We start from the raw sequence: 19,300 nt of genomic DNA on the forward strand, positions 1-19,300 counted from the left end.
TTTATCAGGGGTTTGAGGCTATTAAGCTTTAAAAATGACAAACAGAACAGTTTTGTAAAACCTATGGCTTTTTGGGGGGAATCATCAAATTTGGATTGTGGTAAAGCAAAGAAACCGCTTTAAGTGTAAAAATTGTATTCATTAGTATATGTGTCTATTTTCCCTTTTCGTGAAGAGCAGTTGAAACAGTTGATAAATGTATAAATAAATTAACAGAAAATTAGAAACACACAAGGGCTCATTGTGCTGAAGTGATGATTTAGGCATGGTATTCTGCAGATTTCTTGAAGGAACATATATGGGATATTTGGTTCAACATTTTTATTTAGCTAGGTATCGATTGATCGTACTTTCCCAGTGAGTTTGGTTTTATACCTCTTTACCATGCAATTTCTATAACATCTGGGACTGATTAAATATGGATAGTATTCTAATCTTTAAACTAAGATGTCTCTCTCCTTGACTTAATAGGGGGCATTCCAAAATTGGCACTGAGCGCGTCAATTCCCCCTTCTGCATTTCTGGGCTTCAGTTCAATCAGGAGACTCAGGGCTGAGAAAATCATTTGTCTCTTTCTTCATCTCCATCATCCCCTTCTTTTCAAACACACTTGCAAGTGCGCACACACACACACACACACACACACACACACACACACACACACACACACACACACACACACCTCTTCCCTTTATTTGTTGCAGCCAGAGCTGGCAAAATGTCATTATGACACCCCAAGTGAAGGTGAGCCCTATTTGATGAGACCTGCAAGACAAAAACTGAATTTGGCTGCAAATGAACCACATCTCTCATGCTCCCTGTAATAAGGTCTTGGATCTGTTCCCCACTCTGTCTGAGATTGGGAGATTTGAGGGAGAGGAAGCCTTTGCTCTCATTCAACATCCAAATCTGCTGTGTGTGTGTGTGTGTGTGTGTGTGTGTGTGTGTGTGTGTGTGTGTGTGTGTGTGTGTGTGTGTGTGTGTGTGTGTGTGTGCACATGCGTGCGCGTGCGCACGCGCACGCATGCGCGAGGGGGTGGGGCAGAGGGGTTCATCCAGGATGAGCTCATTGTTCCCTTTTATGTATTCTCTTTGCCCCAAGCCCCGTTTTCTACGAAGATGCTATCACTGTGCATTTCACACAGATACTTTATCTGGGAGTGCTTGTGCTGCTTGATTTTTAATCATTGCTGAAGTTTCAAAGTTGGATTAGGGCAACTGTGTGTTTTGAGCGTAGAAAGAGTGATTAAATTTCAGTCCATATATCAGGAGGTTGTGGTGGAGGCAGTGCGGCTGATCCCTTGCCATGCATGGTATCAATGTGTTTACCCTCTCATTGTTGACCTTCATTTGCTTTGTAAGTTTATTTTAGTGATAACTTTAGGCGGTAGGGCAGCTGTGGTAGCTTGACAACAGACAGGGGACTGTAATCAGGTTTTTACTCAGTTTTCACTTTACCTGTGCTGAATAAAAAGGGGGAAAAAATGCTGATAGTTCTTCATCATATTTTGTCATTTATAGTCACATGAGCTTCTCTCAGCTTGCTTGTTTAACTGAAGGCTTACAAGAATAAAAACCCAATTTGATAACCGTGTCCATAGTGGTTAGAGAATAAAAATCTGCTCTGATTGGACAATAAAATGAAATGAAAATTTAAGGCGAACAGTAACATAAAAGATGAGATAATCCCTTGTTGGGCTTACAGACAAGGACATTTCAGGTGTTAATGCAGCAAAAGGTTTTGCAAAAGTAGTGCAACATGATAAATGATAAATTAGCAAGCATGTAATATAAAGGTGAGGAGAAGTGATGATGATGATGATGATGATGATGAGGTAACAAACTGTACATAAAATATCGACAATGTGAAAATTGAAATTTGAAAATAGACTCATACACCCACGGAAATCTAAAAATATCACCCTTTTGCACAAATGGAAATATGAAATGATGATGTTTGTTTTGGCACAGATGGCCACTGATATCCATTCATCTATCCATCCATTTTATATACTGCTTATCCGTTAAGGATCGAGGGGTGTGTGTGTGTGTGGGGGGGCAGACATTGGGCGAGAGGTGGGGTTCACCCTGGACGGGTTGCCAGTGGCCAGTGATATAAAGGTAGATTACGTTAGACAGGGATCAGATAAAGATAAAATCTCAGTGATACCAATTCTGCCCCACAACTGCTTGGTGGCTTCATGCTGACTTAAAAAAATCACAGTTAAAATCCCATTACTGTAAGCCTTAAATTCTATATTATGATCAGAATATCATTTTCTGTGCCTCCACCGGAGCATTCAGAATATTAAAAAAAAAAAAAAAAAATTATCATTATTCTACCTTGAAACCATTCTTCATCGGAAGCATGCAAGTTGTCCATTTGAAAGTAAAGGTCAAAGTCAAAAGGAAATGCAGTCACAGATATGATTTTCTCCTCTTTTTTGCATATTTTTTGGAAACTGGTCTGTGTTCATGACACGACAAACTTTGAAACCAAACCCTGGTCATTGATTTTAAATGTTTTTATAGCACTATTATAGTTTGTTACACATTACAGGAAGATCCCCTAATGCTTTCTCAGTCATGTAGTATCTTCACATGCCTTGAGATCAAAATGGGTCACATCTGTTTGAGCAGACGCTACATGACAATTGTGTAAAAAAAAAAAGAAAAAGAAAAAAAGACCTTTAACTCCACTGCATGGTCTCAGTCACACAGGGAAAAAAATGATCCCAGTGCTGGGATTCATTTGGGAAGCCTCGTCCTGGAGGATGGGTAGCAGCACACGCAACTGCAATAGTATCCATGTAGCCACCAGCAATCTTTCATCCTCGGCACCAAAGCTCTAAAGAGTGGCAGCTACAACATGTCTGGGGTAGGGGTGTGAATCTCAGCACTGAGGACGATTCGATACACATCTCGATGCACTGCCAGCGATACGATACTTTTAACGATTATAATTTTCTGCCGATACGATGCGATACGATTTACCCTCTTCACAATGCGATACGATGCAATAATCATTTAGTTCAAATCAATGCGATACGATATGATGCAATTTGTTGCGATATGATGCGATTCAACATGATGCAAATAAGCAAAGAAAAAAAAAGAAATTAAATGAAGTACCCTCTGGCTCAGGCCCTAAAAAAAAAAATGGAATTCAGTATGGTACGACAAAAAGGATTTGGCTTTATTCCTTATGGGCACTTGGCAGTAAATTCAACAAAAGTGCTGTTTGTCTTTTTTACTATGCACCACTTCATGCAAATTCTTTTTGCCATCTTAAAACAGCAACAACTTTCCTCACACTTTCACATCGTCTATGCAATCACAATAGCAGTGGTTCTCTAACTTTTAAATTTCAAGGACCATCATAATTCTGAGTCTACAAATAGAACCAAATGAACCCATAAGTGTCCTTTGGGTTCCGTTTTGTACAGTTACACGGATTAGACAGACCTGCAACTGTTAAGGAATCTGAATCAATAAAATCCTAAAGGATTCCAATCCCAAACCTACATCACACAAGTGCTCTGTCCTAGTCGGGTCATATTACAGTACACATTATTAAACAACTAATGCATGGCCTAACATGGTGCAAATAAACCATTCAATGGCCATAACACTGTCTGCCAAACTGCTAGAGTTGACTTTCTAACTGGCCACTGAGAATCAGTGATTTGAGTGAGTTCTGCAACAATAAAAGAGAAAAACAATTAAACAATAATTACTGCTGTAAAAAGTACAGTACACAGCAACAACAAAACACTCAATGAGTAACCTAAAGTGACTTTTTCAACAGTGCAATCAATGTTTCTCCGGTGTCCGGCGAGGAACTAGACGGGGAAGCGGGGAGGTGGCGGTAGACTTGTCGGTGATGTGGTGTACTCTTCTTAAGTGGGTCTGCATGTTTGTCGTGCTGCCGTTGTACGGCTTCCTAACGCGGCATTCTTTGCGAATGACGGACGTTTTGTCGAGCTTTCCGTCTTTCTTTGCGAATCCGTAGTGTTTCCAAACATATGATTTAAACGTTGCGGGTGCATTAAATATAGAAGCTTCCTCGCTGCTGTTCGCGCGAACGTCCATGCTGTTTTACTAGTAGTGTATTGTTTATGCCTCACGGCTTCCGTCCGTATTCAATACAATACGCAAAATAATGATGGTGCATTCATAGCTCCTGGGGAACAGCAGATGGGGTGAAGTTTAACATGAAGAAAACGGCGCTTGCATCGGATTTTACCGATACACACCAACGCATCGAGATGAATCTAGATTTCACCCATCAATTGCATCATACCCAGTGAATGAGCCGATGCACTCGCATCACGCACATGCACATCTATGCATCGATTAATATAGATTATTTTCCACACCTTTAGTCTGGGGTGACATTTAATTGGGAAGAAATATCAAAAAGCTCATTGTCTTTTTGCTACCGGAAATTATCACATCAATTTTGCCCCCCCAAACAAATCAATGTCCTCTTCCTCCACTGCAATTATGCTTGTGGAGTCACAGTTATAACGGAGTAGCTTTCTGTGTGTTTTACAAAGTCTGGAAGCCCCCCATGGTGATATCTGTATTCAGCATGGTTGCTCATTAGATTACGTGGATCATTAAGGGCTGCTACATTAAAGCACTTCTTGGGGTTGGATGCTTTGGGCTCACGTCGCCTCTGTGTTTATGTTACTCCAGTTTCTGCAAAGAAGACTTGACAGCGGGTCTTTAAAACAACCATTCATTTGAAATACATATTCAGTTAAATGAATGCATATGAGGAGGAATAATAAATAGTTTGGCAGTAATATGATATCATTTGTCTGTAGTGTAAAAAATTCCTAACAAGCCATCAAAGGAAGATAAATTCCTGATAGTGTTGGACCAAGTGACTTCCCAAATTACTCTAGGTCTTTGCCGTTAAGTGTAAGTAATTTATTAGGTTAAACTAATCAATGTGATTAAGTCAAATTTGCATGAAAGTGAATTTTGTTAACAGTAGCTCATGGCTCAGCATGGAACATTGGCCCGTTATGTCTTTACCTCGACTGTTTCTTCAAGAGAAACACCACACCCAATATGCAGGTAATCCCTTTTTTTCACAGTTATCAATGTAAAAATACACAAGCAAAAGAATCACAGGTATGTTTCGAAGCTCTTCAAAGCTAACTATCTAAATATCCTGTGTTTGTTCAGCAAACAGAAGAGAGAGTCTCAAAGGCTGTCTCTCCATCTGAATAGATGTACATGCTGCAGCTGAAAAAAATTATTGTCAATTGGGCAAATACCTCTTATTTAATATTAATGGGATATAATCAAATGAGAAGAAACTGAAGCAATCGTGCCTTTATTGAACAAACAAGTAGACGATTCTTGTTCATCCAAACTCACATACAGTGTGTTTTTTTTCTCTAAGGCAATATATTGATAGCGAAATACTTCACATTCCCATCAGTCTGGAAAAGTGGAGCATATTTTTCGATTAGAATCTGAAGAATTCATCAGCAAACGCAGCTGCCTTTGATTTTGCATCATTAAATCATTCAACCTGAGAATATTGGTAGATACCATAACATGTCTGCGATCATTTCATTGTGCATAAAGAACTACTGAGTGCCCAGATTCCTGAGGGTGAATGTTCAATGATGCGTCTTGGAAAAAAATGTTTTAGAATCGCAACTGTAAATCATTTACCTGTTATCAGTCCTTACACTGTCAGGTAAGCAGAAACAATACAAACGCACACGCAGGCCTGGGAAATAAACAATAGCTGTATGTATTAGCAATTGACACTTCAGTAATTGTAAGAACAAAGTACTTTTTTCATCATCCTTGCCAGAAATCTACACTTTGGAAGCTTCTATAAACACAACTTTCTACTTTTAGTCCTTGCTGTATAATTGTGAAAAATATGGTGAAAATAAATTTTCTTTATTAAAATATACATCAGAGGAAACAGCAAATGATAATCCTCAATCTGTGCTTTTAATTGTTGGCATTAAACTGGGGCTTTCTGTTATTATCATTCTCAAACCTAAGTGAGAAGTTTCTTGTTAATATGGTTAACTCAGGTGTATGATTTAAACTGCTTATGAAGATGAATGAGAGGGAGTCATCTCCTCATCTCCTCACCAATCCTCGTTAGAAAAAAAAAGATGCAACAATGGTGGCCATATGTGGTGTAGAAATGCGGGGGGGGGGCAGTGTCAGCTTGCTATCGTAGATTTCACGTTTGTTCTCTCCGTCTGCTTTGGAGGCAGTAAGATTTGAAAATTCATATTTAGTCCAAGACACTGCTGCAGAAGACTGAAGCATTGCTTAACTTGTCAACACTATAGGAGAGAGAAAAGAAGTGGCACTCCATGCTGTTTCCTTCCATTATCTCATAGCCATATAATATGGAGCAGCAGAAGCAGTCATGTGTTAGGAAATAATGATGAAGGAAGGGACCACAGCGGTATAATTACTCAGCCCTGGCAGTAAATTGCGACCCCACAGGATTTTGTAGCCTCAATGGCAAGCCCATTCATGCAGATATGGCAGCTTTGGGGCCGCAATAACTTTTGTTATGATTTAGGTGCACTGTCTTAATGATTGTCGAGTTGGAAGAGGGTGGTTACGTAAGGGGGTCAGTGTCGTCTTGACTGTAGCCTTGTTCGGTGCCTTGCCCTGATGTTTAAGCTAATGAGGTGTACCCTGCTTCCCCGACTGTCTATTTGTGACTCGACCGTACATAGAAAAGCTATTCTGCTCAAAGGCAGAGCAATAACAACTTTTCGTCCAGGAAAATCGATTGTATGTAGACAGTTTGATTGTCCACAGCTGTGTTTTTAACATCCTGTGTTATGGTCTCATTTCTTGCTGTTGTCGTTTGTTAATAGAGCCTTTTCTCACAGTTCTCTGCTCTCCAGCAGCAGGTGGATGTGTTTGGACATAGAGAAGACGATTTCTAAACTGTAGATGTCTGTGCGCAGCTGCCCTTAGTTTACCCTCACAGCAGGATTTTTATCCTAGAGACTCACAGTGGGTGACTTGTTTGTGTGTAGCTGCAAAATGTACTGTTCTCTCTAAACATTGCAGTCTTTCTCCTGATGTGCACATTCACACCAGTAATCCGGCTTTCCATCAATGTATTTTGATGGAAAATGGAGGTTTATGCAAAATGCTACATTCTAACCCCTCCCGACCCACTTTAACAAAAGTTTTTGATGCTCTCATGATACAATATTTGTAAATCCCTGTTGGATGGCTCTTCTTCTGCTACTTGATTCCATCAAAACCATTTGTAACATTGCTTATAGCGTCATATTCTGGCAGTATTATGTAGCCTGTGTTGTTTTACTCCAAAGCAGTTGATGGAAACCAGCCAGTACAGGTTTTGTTTTTTTTGTTTTTTTTGCTACTATGTCCACAGTTTGCTTAAAATTCATTTAACAGTTACATAGAAACACAATTACCCAGTGGCACCAAAACAGACACCTAATCAACAGTTGTACATCTTATGTTAAAAGTCTTGGAGAAAAGCTCTGGTGCTCTTTGTCGAAATCATGATGAAGCATTCAGATTCGAGTTCTTTTGATAATGCCTTCAATAGAGATCCCAGTCTGTGATGATTAGCCTGTAATTATTGCTGCTGTTTGTCCTTGGTGTTTGCTAAAGTGATATCCAATTGATTAGTTGCCCACCACGATAGCCAAACCCTTCTTTGTACCAGTAATGATTCTCTATGTTTGAGATTCACGGCTGTCTCCAGTCTCAGCCTGATTCTCCCCATGCCTTCCCTATTTTTGCTCAATTGTAACAGTGGGTTATGATAAAAGCGAATCCTCTGCCCCTGTGGACTCATTGGCTAAATGTGGAGTTGGCATGCCTTTCATCCATTTCCTTTGATTCACATTCTGCATTTTGAAACGTGCCTTTGTGCTTTTAAAAAGTCTCATTTCTTATCCCCCTCTTGGCCTTCTAAATTGACTCCATATACAAATCTTTAGTTGCCTTTGAATTACTCTTGTTTTAAAGACAAATACCATGATTCTTAAGGCATCATTCTGTACAGCTTGGCTTATTGGACCTGAATCATTTAAGAGCATTATAAGAGTTTATCAGGGTGTTTGTGACCTGAAGGGACTGGCTTTGGAAATGTGATTAAAGAAAAGTTAGACATTAGTCGGTTTTTCATTCAAATGTAGATTTAAATAGAATTTTCAGAAAATCTGTAAAAAAAAATGCGAATTTATGTGCATTTCCGTCCTCTATTAGTATGTAAATGTTATGTCTGTTGGGACAAGCGCCAAGTTTCTCTCCACCCTCTTACAGAGACAAAATATTACACTTCCTCATTCATTCTGTCCATATCAAAGCAAATTAATTTGAAGAAAAGTGCTTTTTGCCCTCACAATCAAATATTACACATACAAAATCATGCTCAGCTCAGAATAAAATCTCTGCATGTCCTTGTGAACAGAAGTTTGCATTTTGTCTGCAATGGAAATAGGATTAATCTGCATTCACTACCAGGACAAATGATCCTGTAGTAGATCCGGATGTTTACTGGCTCAGCCTCCAATCAGCATTAATGTAAACTGTTTAAATAAATACTGTAAATGTTCCCCACCACCCACTCACATGATTTTTTTTATTTGTTTGTCATCTTGGCCACAAATCTGACCCATCGTATTCAAGCGGCGCTCTTAACGTCAACCAGTGTTGTTACGATAGTTAACCGCCATTGCTGCCCTTAATGCTAGTATGTACTCCTAAACTGTGTGTTTTGTTTGTTCTGTTTGTTTTTCTTAATATTTTAAAGGCTTGCAATCTTTCTATATATTATATTATAATTTTTCAGTCATGCCATTCAAACCTTTTCTTATATCCCCAAAATATTTATTTGTATATTAATATCCCAGATGTGATAACTAGTTGACTAATTGCCTGGAAAGGTCTGCAGCAGGCCAGAAAATATGTTTCAGAGGCTTTTGCCATCGGTCTTTTGGCACAGAACGATTAGAGGTTTGAGTGGCATTTCTCATTACACTCCCCACACCCCTCATTATCTGTTCAGGTCAATACAGCTCGATGATGTTGAATGTATAAAGATCTTATACCTTTGTACCTACTCAGTGTGTCCATATTTTGCAGTTAGTCACACTCATTTTTATGCTTGCTCTTAATCTCCCATGATAAGAACCATGCTTCTAATTTTCCATCTGGCATCCATGTAGTGTGCAGTGGCTGTCACAAAAACATCTGTTGCAATTGAAGCCCATTCGTCAGTTGTCAGCCCAACATATTCATCAGCCGGGATTTTGTTGACATCCTCTTTGGGGGAGTCATATGTGATTACAGATGGCTACACTTCTTGAAACAAGATCACGGATTTGCCCCTCATTGTCCATTACAAATGACAAGTCTTTGCCACTGCCACTGAAGTGCACCAATTTATCAGGTCTGCTTCCTGACTTTTGTTTAATATGAAGGTAGGTTGAAATATACCAAGCTGTGCTTGTTTTTGTGCAAAAGGGTTTTTGTCTCTGTAAGGAGGTGTCTTATTCTGTCTTATCTTATTTTGGAAGTTTGGAATTAGTGAGAGATATTTTCATCCTTTCTTGCATAGACAACTGTATACTCCTGCTGAATCTCTTCTTTCACTGAAAGCAATACAAATATGACCCAATTACATTTACTGGAGAATTCTCTGGTCAAGGTAAAGTCTGTGTGTGATTTTTTTTTTTTTTCTGGACCATCATCCATTGGGAAATAGAAATGTGAAAACTGCTTATTTTCCCTGTGTTTTGACTAAATTTTACATCCTTGACATCTGCTGTCAGAGACATTCTTTTGAGATGGAAAGCTAAGATAGCTGGTTTATTTCATAGTAATACAGGTGAAGCTTGAAGACTTATCAAAGTTAAGTCAGTCAAACCTATTAGCTTAGTTGCCATTAACATTTTGTGCACCATGTGGTCAGCAACAATATTTATGTTAATATTACATCTAGTTCTTGCTATTGAGCTTTTCTGCACCATAAGTGCTAGGGCTAAGATTTCTTATTGCATTGTTGAAATGGGATTTATGATTTCTTTTAGCATAAAAATATACCAAATGTACATCTTGAAGGACCAGTAGGATCTCAAGACTAAACATAAGGGAGTTACTGAGAGCTTCCCCAGCCCTCCCTGTCCCCCTGTGTTTGCACCAGCCTTGGGTCTGGCAGATGGACAGTGTTAGCACTACTGAATATATGCATTAAGAAATGTCATTGTGCATTCTTTACTCTGCTTGGGTAATTTATTAACCAGTGCCCATGCCTATCCTTGTCTGTGTATAGCTTATGTAAGCTTCTTGTCTGTTCTGGCTGAGAAAATGGCTTAAATCAAGATCAAATGTTCTATTAGACCCACAAGGAATTCTAATTTTGTGTCATTGAGATGGCTTTTGCTGCAGAGCTGTTTTCACACAGGTCTGAATAATGGCCTATGGGTCTGTGAAAAGGTAATTAGGATGTCAATAGTGGTGACTGTTCTCTATAAATCTGATGTAAAGAAAATGTGAGCTTATAGCCTAATTGTCTTCAAATAACACTGACTCTGAGTATTTCACACAAAGAAGCACTGCATTCTAAGACTCATCAAGCTTCCTCATACAACTGTGGTGAGTGTAAGAGACAAAGTATCTCAGCATTTGCTAAATACCACCTAGGCACAGACGAGTCTTTATCAGTTTATGTTCCTTTTCAGAACTGGGTGACTGTTCCCAGCAGCCTCTTTTATTACTGCTCAAACTGTTTTATGTGTGACTCCTTATCTTAACTGTCACAGACAAAACGGAAAGGTAGACAATGCAAGTTTATAGCTATTTGTCTGTCATGATTTGTCCAGGTAAAGCAGAAATACAGCAGTGTGTACTGAATCCTTTGGGCAGGTCAACATGCATACCCTTCCAAGAGCCAGTTGCATGTTGCTGTTGGTTTGATCACTCGCATTTGTTATCAACCCAATTTTTAGTGTGGATCCAAATGTACAATAAATCAGTTCAGTATTGTCAAAGCAAGTCATATGTTGTGGGTCCAAATAGAGTCACAGTATTGAGACTGATCATAAGCATGAAGGATGTCAAGCAGAAAGTTTTGTCTTGTCATATTCAGTAGTTGGGATTAATGATGGATCACTTTTTAAATCCAAATTGGAATTCTAGACAACGCAGTTCGCCAATCCCAAAGGGTGTGATTAATCTGGGTTTTGTGTGCTCCTTATATATCAGTTGTTTCTTACAAATCAGAAGAGACGCAAGGCGACAGCGTATACACCCACCAACAACAGTGCAGAAAGCGGTGCTGAGTCAGCTGGAAACAAAAGATGGTGTTACACCATGAATACCGAAATGATCATTTCCTTGTTTTATTAAAGAGATTGGTTTAATAGAGCAAACATCTGTTTCTCTGTGTGATTTTGTATAAACCAGCTCTGAATGATATGATCTGTTCTGCGCGGACAGCTGTGGGGGTTGGAGATTCAGGGCTCCCCTACCTGGTTGCAGCATGCAGGAAGAGAGCAGAGATGAGGCAGACACAAGTCAAAGGAAAATTCCAGAAATGAGACAAGTACGTGAGAAGGTTCAACAGATCAGCTGCAGCGACTGCCCGCTCTCAACGTAACAGGACACGAGAGGTGTCACCCACCTTTGGGAAGCGGCTGAAGCCAAACGTACATGTAGATAAGAGTGGTTAATCGACCAAGTACCTGTTTGTGTCATGCACTTAAATTGTGCATGTCTGAAAAGAAAATGTACGAGATATTAGATATGATCAATCCATGTGATGATAGATAAATCTGAACCCAATCCCCCTCATTATAAATGGAATGAACCTTGTGGCCTGCAAGAATGAGGACAAACTACAAAAACTGATTTGTTCTGTTGTATTACTTTCTCTTTTCTACATTGTACCTGTTCATTTTTTTCAAATTTGTGTTCTTGGCTTTACTTTTTTTATCAAAGTGATCGTTGCTATCGCAATCATAAATTCTCAGTCTGCACGAGAGTATAGAGCAGATAATAGTTTGATGGTATTATATGGTAATGTTCCATCACGGTTTAAAATTATTACACAGTGACTATTGAACTGATTTTTGCGGGGGGAAAAATCTCAAATTAAATATCTGTCAGAAACATAGCAAATAGATTTTTTCCCTAAAACGTTCAGCCCTGCTGTTGAAATGTTTTATACATTCTAATCAACTCTTTTTGTAATTACTCTTTTTTTTTCTCAAAAGAGACAGAAGATATGGGGTTACACAGAAAGCAGAGTTGCAGCAAAGTCCATGTTTACTTATTTGTATGTGTATCCCGGCTGCACCCTGGTGTGGAGCTCTGCATCAGGCTCATGTTGTGCAGTAATAAATTTGCTCGCTCTCTCTCTCTCTCTCTCTCTCTCTCTCTTTTTTTTTTTCACAATCTGCAAGCTGATGTGCCAAACCAGGCGAACTCTGAACCTATCTGCTATGTCTGCAACTTACAAGGGCCAGTATTTGGAGGTTCTGGTATAGCCAGCGGATATCCTGACCAAGACTTCTTGATCTGTCCGCCACTCTGTCTACAGTCTCTAGTGCAACTTGAGGTGTTTGCATCCAGTTGAATGACAACTAATATGAGTGGATTGTTTCAAAAATAACCAGTTTATACTCCGTTAATAGTTTAAAACCACAACAACGGCTTTGTTAAATCATTAGATAGCAGCCATTTTTCTGACCTTGCATTTCAACTGATGTGCTCCCTCTCTTGCACTCTTGTCCACATGAACTGTGGACACGTGGATGCAATTTTGATTGGTCAAAGCTACTCAAACAGAAACCTTCCCTGTCTTGATATTGTCTCTCTTGCCTAAATATTCTGTGTTTATATCCAGAATCTTTTTATGAAGTTTTGGCATGGAAAATCATTACCAATATAAAACACACTTTAAAAAAAAGAAAGGAAATGCTCAGGTTGATGATGACGTTGGCTGTCTAACATCTATACTTGTGTGTCAGTGGTGTCTAAATAGAGAGAGGGACAATTGTTGCAGGCAGACAAACACTCACACACAGAGTGAACAAACGAGACAGTGGTGGGAGTGAAGTGAATATACGAGGTGGGGGTTGGGTGGGCAAACAAGCTCAAGCAAGATTTGCAGGAATACTTGTTGACCAGTGCGGAGAAACAACTGGGAGGATTTACACTAAGGTTCTTTCCAGTGTGTCTGTCTCCTGTGTCTCCCTGGCATAATACTTTTCAATGTTATGTTAGGAGAAGTCACCATAAAATTAGTAGTACTTTGACTTGTAGTGTATACTACTAACAGACCTCAGACAGCGCCTCATTGAACCTACTACATATGTTGGCAGACCAGTAATGTCATTTCATATTTACTAAATCACATCTTGTAACATGCACAATTTTGCCCATCACACACTCACAGAATGCAATTACCACACCGGGTCATTGAACAACACACCCGCACACACCACATTTTGCATGAAGTGATACAGCACCAGGATAATATGGCAGGATTTCTCATCTTGTCAGGTGATGGCAGCCATGCTGGACACTCAGCACTACTAAAGCTTTGGCAGCTGTCCAATGAGCCAGTTAGTGTGACCTTTTCCACCAGCATGTGGGTATTATTTTGGGTTAGGAGGGGAAAGTGTTCAGTGTGATTGGAAACTATCATGCCATTCTCAGGTAATCCAACCAGAAAATCCAATTTACACACTGTTAAAAGGCAAATGTATCGGTTGTAGATTCCTGTAATCCTATGCTATAAGTGGTTATAGAACAAGGGCTTGTTGAGAAGCCAAATCAGTGGGTATTTACATGCATCCAGAGTTATGTGATCGCAAGTGGACAGATCTGTGTATAGGTGTTAAGGGACCCAGTACCAGTGGTGAGTAGCTTTACTTTTAGAAGTGGTACCGACAGAGAAAAGTCACTCTTTTTCCACCATTAAATACGAGTTGGATTTGCGTTCTTCACAAATGTTGCTTACGCTGTTCAGCAAGCCGGGCATGTAATAGCTTATGGCAGAGGCAAGATCCCCTCTAGCGGTCATGTGTGATAAAAGTGAACATAGAATCAAGAGGGTACTGTGCTACCTTACCTTGAGGAGACTCCACAGTTGATGGTGGCATCTTCTGCACAATGCAATCAGCTACAAGCTCATTAATTTACCACAAAGTGACAGCTTTTGGCCTATTTTACCGCATAGCTATGTGTACATGTGAAAGTGGGACAGAAAGTCCATATGGATTTGTGGAGTCACTAACTGTATAAAACACTGGAGGTCCATTCGTTTTCTAGGGAAACCTCTGTGTGTTTGCAGAAGTCCTCTTGCTGACAAGAAACCTTTACTGCTTACAAAGCCGTGTTTATCTTACAGGTGCTTCCTCAAATTAGATGAAGTAGAGTTGTTTGCAGATGACAGACCTAACATGAAGCAGAATTTGCATTTCACTGCTATTATTTTGTCCCTTTTGTGAGTATGCCCACCATGTAAAGGCTATCTTCTCCTGTGTATTACCAGTGCTGCACATGCACGCTGCTACTGACCTCAGTGCAGATACAGCTGCAATGAAGTACAGAAATGGAGCAAATGCACCAGGGATCTTCTGCACTTGTTCTTTATTTATTTGAAGAAATAACTAAAAAAAAGAAAAAAAAAACAACCCTACTTGAATTTCAAAACTGATGTATTACGAGTTAGAACAACACCATTCAGGAATGTTTGAGCTGTACACCTTTGTGTGCTGCTTGTAATATAAAGACTGTAGCAGCTCAATGGAGCATTGACTAAGAATGAGTTTGATCATTACAAATGGAAGTCATGTAGATGTTTATTTACATATAGAGAGGGTTGATGTGTGATTGTATGTTGTAGTTCTGATAAACGCCCCCTTGATGTACAACTCGGTTGTTGGTGTGCCTTGCTCTTGTTCTGCTGCCTTAAAAAATAAATAAGCAATTTCTGTGTGATGTTCTTGGTGGTGATGTTTGCCCTTGAGTGAAGCTTATACGTGGAGTCCCTAAGCAATCACTCATTATCCATACAGAGTTTGAACAGAGGTGCTTAATTAGTCTAGGTGGTGATTATATCCCTGGAACAAAAAGTCTATTTAGACATTGACCATATCATGCACCTGCGGGGAAAGGCAATGATGCATCCGATTATGGAGTCGATACTGAATGAGGCATTACTGGCTTGTAAACAGCAATGAAGCCCACTTAGTCATACTGATGATGATGGCTCAGGAAACTGGTAATCAGTGAGATGGACCTTGATTAAAATGAATTATGATCCCTTCGGGGGGGCTCGAGTTATCTAAAGTGCACAATATGTCACTGGTAATTTTCATTGTTGCTTTGAGGTATTATCTGAGAAGTTATAGCAAGGGCCCGTTTTCAGCCTCTGCCTAACCAGCTTTGAAACCTGGAGCGTGTTTGTATGGCGTCAAAGGTGTGCTGCTTGCTGAGGAGCTTGCTTTGTAGTTGCTGCAGGTGCATCACTAGTTATTGAGTGCTCTCTTGCTTTAAACCATATTGGCACCTTTGCATTAACTTTCTAATGTGCCAGACTGAGCTACATTAAACGTCCTGTCAAAGTGTTAAGGGGAAGGATAAAGCACTCTGCTGGGGTGGAGCTCGGCTGTCCAGAAGAACATTCAAAAATGGGTTTGTGGAAATGGTTTGGCAGCTTGCAGAGTTTTCTTAAAGAATGCTTTCTTTGAATTCACTTTGTTTCTGCCTCGGTGATTTGACAGCCAAAGAACAATGAAGCAGAAGTGGCTAGCCAATTCCACCTGCAATGAAAGTCCCTCTGTGGTATAACTCTCTCACACCTGGCTGCCTTTGCACTCCAATATAAGTTCTTTGCACACATCAGTTTATAAGACTTATAGAATGTCCTGACCAACATCTGAGTTTGAATTGGATTTTCATCAAGGAATATAGAAGATTGTATATCTAATTTGTCATCAGCTAACAGCTGTTAGAGAAAATGTTGAAGGCAAAAAGATTTAATATACTTCTACTCAATTTTAGCCAAATAATTCAGGTACATGGAATCTTCCCTCCATGGAGTGTGTGTTTTTGTATTAATCCCTTTTGTTGGTCTGTAAAATCACTAGATTATCTAAAAAATGAGAGTTTTAGAGAAATTGTTACTTTTGCTGAATCTATTAACATTTTTCCAGTTTTCTGTTTAGTGCATTTTGATGCAGCTCTAGATTAAGATTAATTAAATACAAGTAAATTTGGACTGTGTGTGCATGTTAAAAGTAGCGCTGGCCTTGAAATAATGTTATGATTGCATAATCCCCATGAGGTAATTTTAATTTGGCTATCAAAGACACGATCAACAGATATACTAAATTTTTACATCCAAACACAAGCTTGTCAGTGCTCTCTGGAGGGTAAACTGTTTAACAGTGACAGTTTTTAAATTACCTCAAGCGCTCTCCTCTGCAAGTCCTTACCACTTTTAGGCCAACATCTGCAACAATACCACAATATTTTTGTGATAAGATAATATGAACCGTCTGACTAACACTATATCATCATGGGTGGGCTTTACAATCTGAAGAAAACACAAATGATGATCTTTTGTCTTGACAATCACAATGCAGCTGTCTCATTTGAATGTCGAGTTCTGGGTAAAGCAGTCTTAAATAAGTTTTTAGCTAGCAAATCCTTATGCTTGTGAGCAGATGATATTGACCACATTTGAGTCAAACGATGTGCAATGAGATCAGTGGTGATGATCATTGCTGTCCTCTTCTGTGGAAGTCTCCATTAGAGCATGTCACAACAGGCATTTGCCCTTTAGTAAACTGCTTTGCAGGGCTACAAGTTCACTATGCATGAAGTGGCCTATGAGGTGCATTGGCCTTCATCTGAGCACAAGCCAGAGAAGCCCACTTGAATGAGCTGTGCACCAAAGGCCTCTGTATCTCTACTATACGCGTGCTTTGTTCTCTTTGACAGCAGTCTTCTCAACAGTATCAGCTCGTTCGTGCTGCTGTTTGACAACGCTCCAGCCCCCTCGGCTTAGCACATCTTCTGTGTGAATACAGGCCTGTTTGCAGTGATATTCCTTATGTTTAATCTTTGGACTCAGTTGTTGTTTTTATCTTTTCTTTGATCAATTTTATGTCTTTTTCACCTCCACACAAGCCAGTGTTTGCCGTTGGAATTATCTCTACAATAAGAAAGCTTTGTTCTGAAATAAGCCATGTTATATGTGTGAGCCCTCTGTCTCTCCAGTTTTTTACTGAGGACTGACCTGAGAGTTGTTGGCATCAGCACAAGGGCTCACATAGCAAAGAGAGCCTTTATCTTCCTTATTTTAACAAGGCACCGTATCTATGACAGCTTACCCTTTCTGCAGTGTTGAGGAGATCTGAAGATGGGGGAAAAAATTGTTTCACTGAGTTAAGGGGCTGTTATGAGAAGATGAAACGGAGAGATAATTTCCAATCATAATTTAGGTGACCAACAAGTGTTAACAATATAATTCATGTTAGAAACTGGCTTAAATTACTGATACATACACTGAAACAATTTCACACCAAGTTTTATAATGAATAACTGGCAGCAGTATGAACTTTTTGTTTGCATAAAAACATGGAAGTCTTGAAAAGAACTCTGTATCAAAGGGTTGCTGCATTTTCATTGATTTTCTCTCTGAATGTATGGTCTGCATACAAAATTACCGTACTCTGTAGTGGGGCTGCAACTAACGACTATTTTAATAGTCGACTAGTCACCGACTATTGAAACGATTAGTCGACTAATCGGATAATTATTAATTTTTTCTTAAATTTAGCATGAAGTTGATTTAATTATGTGGCAAATGATAATAAACACAAGAAAGTTGGGAACAATGAAAAATACATCTTTTATTGAACATACTGCAGATTTGTACAAAAACTAAATAAAAATGTCCTATCTAAAACCAATTAGGCACAGTGTTTGGAATGCATGCATTTAATTGAAAATACGTTTGTCAGGCACAGTCTGGCATAACGCTCAAGCTCTCTTTTATAGTGAAAATACGCTTATAAAATGTACAATGTATGTCATAAAAACCGTATTGGCTTGAATGTTACTTGAATCTCACCGAGGCGAGTCAGACTCCGTTTCGTTGAACTGCCCGACGTGCTTTCGCTTTAAATGTTCGTGCATCACCGAGGTCCTGCCATGATACGCAAGGTCTGCTTTGCAAACTTTGCAAGTAGTCTTTTTATTCGCCGTATCCAGGCTAAAATGCTCCCAAACTTAAGAAGTTTTGGTACGCGTACCTGATGTTGACGCTGCCATTTCTGTATGTTACCGCTCAGAGTTATCTCTGCAGAGATTATAATCAAGTGAGATGCCTCACTCTGTTGGAAAAACGCGTCTAGCGACAATAGTCGACAATGGAATTCATTGTCGACTATTTCTATTATCGATTTTTGTCTACAGCGTCGACTAATCGTTGCAGCCCTACTCTGTAGCTGATATCATGTTAGCTTCTCTCTTACTCTCATGCCGAGCAAATGGAAGGATTATATCCAGGCTGAAACCAGCATAGGGACGCACTCTAAATTAATGTCAGCCGATGGTGAAATGCTTTCATGGGGTAAAAAATGATCAATCATTTCCTATAGTTATCTCAACTGCTGTTAAACTTTTGCAAAATAAATAGCAAAAGAGTTTCCCTCTGTATATGTGGTTGTTATTTTTCCCTATCTTAACCCTGCCTTTTCTATTTTTCCTTTTGTTCCTTTAGGTTCAACTACAGATCAACGCACCATCTCACAACAAATGGCTTCTACGAGTTTCTCAACTGGTTTGATGAAAGAGCGTGGTATCCCCTGGGAAGGATTGTCGGTGGCACAGTAAGTTTCTCCATAGAAAAATGCAGTCAAGTTCTGTGTCATGCTTATTTGCTGCACTGTTTATTCAAGATGCTTAAGTAGGATTAGATTTGGAAGACATCATTTTAGTGACATAAAGGATACATATATCATTAAAGTTGGATGCCTACAAATTTCAATTAGGTTTGTATTGAGCTGGCTTTAACCTTATTTTAGCATTGATTTAAATAAATGGTTAGGACAATATTTAAAATGGACATAGATTTTCACTTTGACATGTATAATTACTGTAAAACAATACCACCACTTCTCTGTGCTGAGTGGCTCCCATAATGGGTTCTTGTACTATTCTGATAAGTTCTCTTTGAACACAGGAAAAATATTAACATGGCAACAAAAACTGATTAGTGAGG

At 39.3% G+C, this 19,300-nt stretch overlaps 1 protein-coding gene across 1 annotated transcript in view; it reads left to right on the top strand.

The window, feature by feature from the left end:
* The window catches only part of LOC147240722 (dolichyl-diphosphooligosaccharide--protein glycosyltransferase subunit STT3B), a 69,050-nt gene that overhangs the window by 13,065 nt on the left and 36,685 nt on the right, over positions 1-19,300 (top strand). Inside the window, exon 2 of the mRNA XM_086192989.1 lies at positions 18,800-18,908. Coding sequence (XP_086049115.1) covers positions 18,800-18,908 — 109 coding nt within the window. The remainder of the gene's footprint in view (positions 1-18,799; positions 18,909-19,300) is intronic.

The sequence above is a fragment of the Aulostomus chinensis genome, chromosome 22 (genome assembly GCF_037954235.1).
Source record: "Aulostomus chinensis isolate RoL2024-O1b breed Wild chromosome 22, RoL_Achi_v1.0, whole genome shotgun sequence".
NCBI lineage: Eukaryota > Metazoa > Chordata > Actinopteri > Syngnathiformes > Aulostomidae > Aulostomus > Aulostomus chinensis.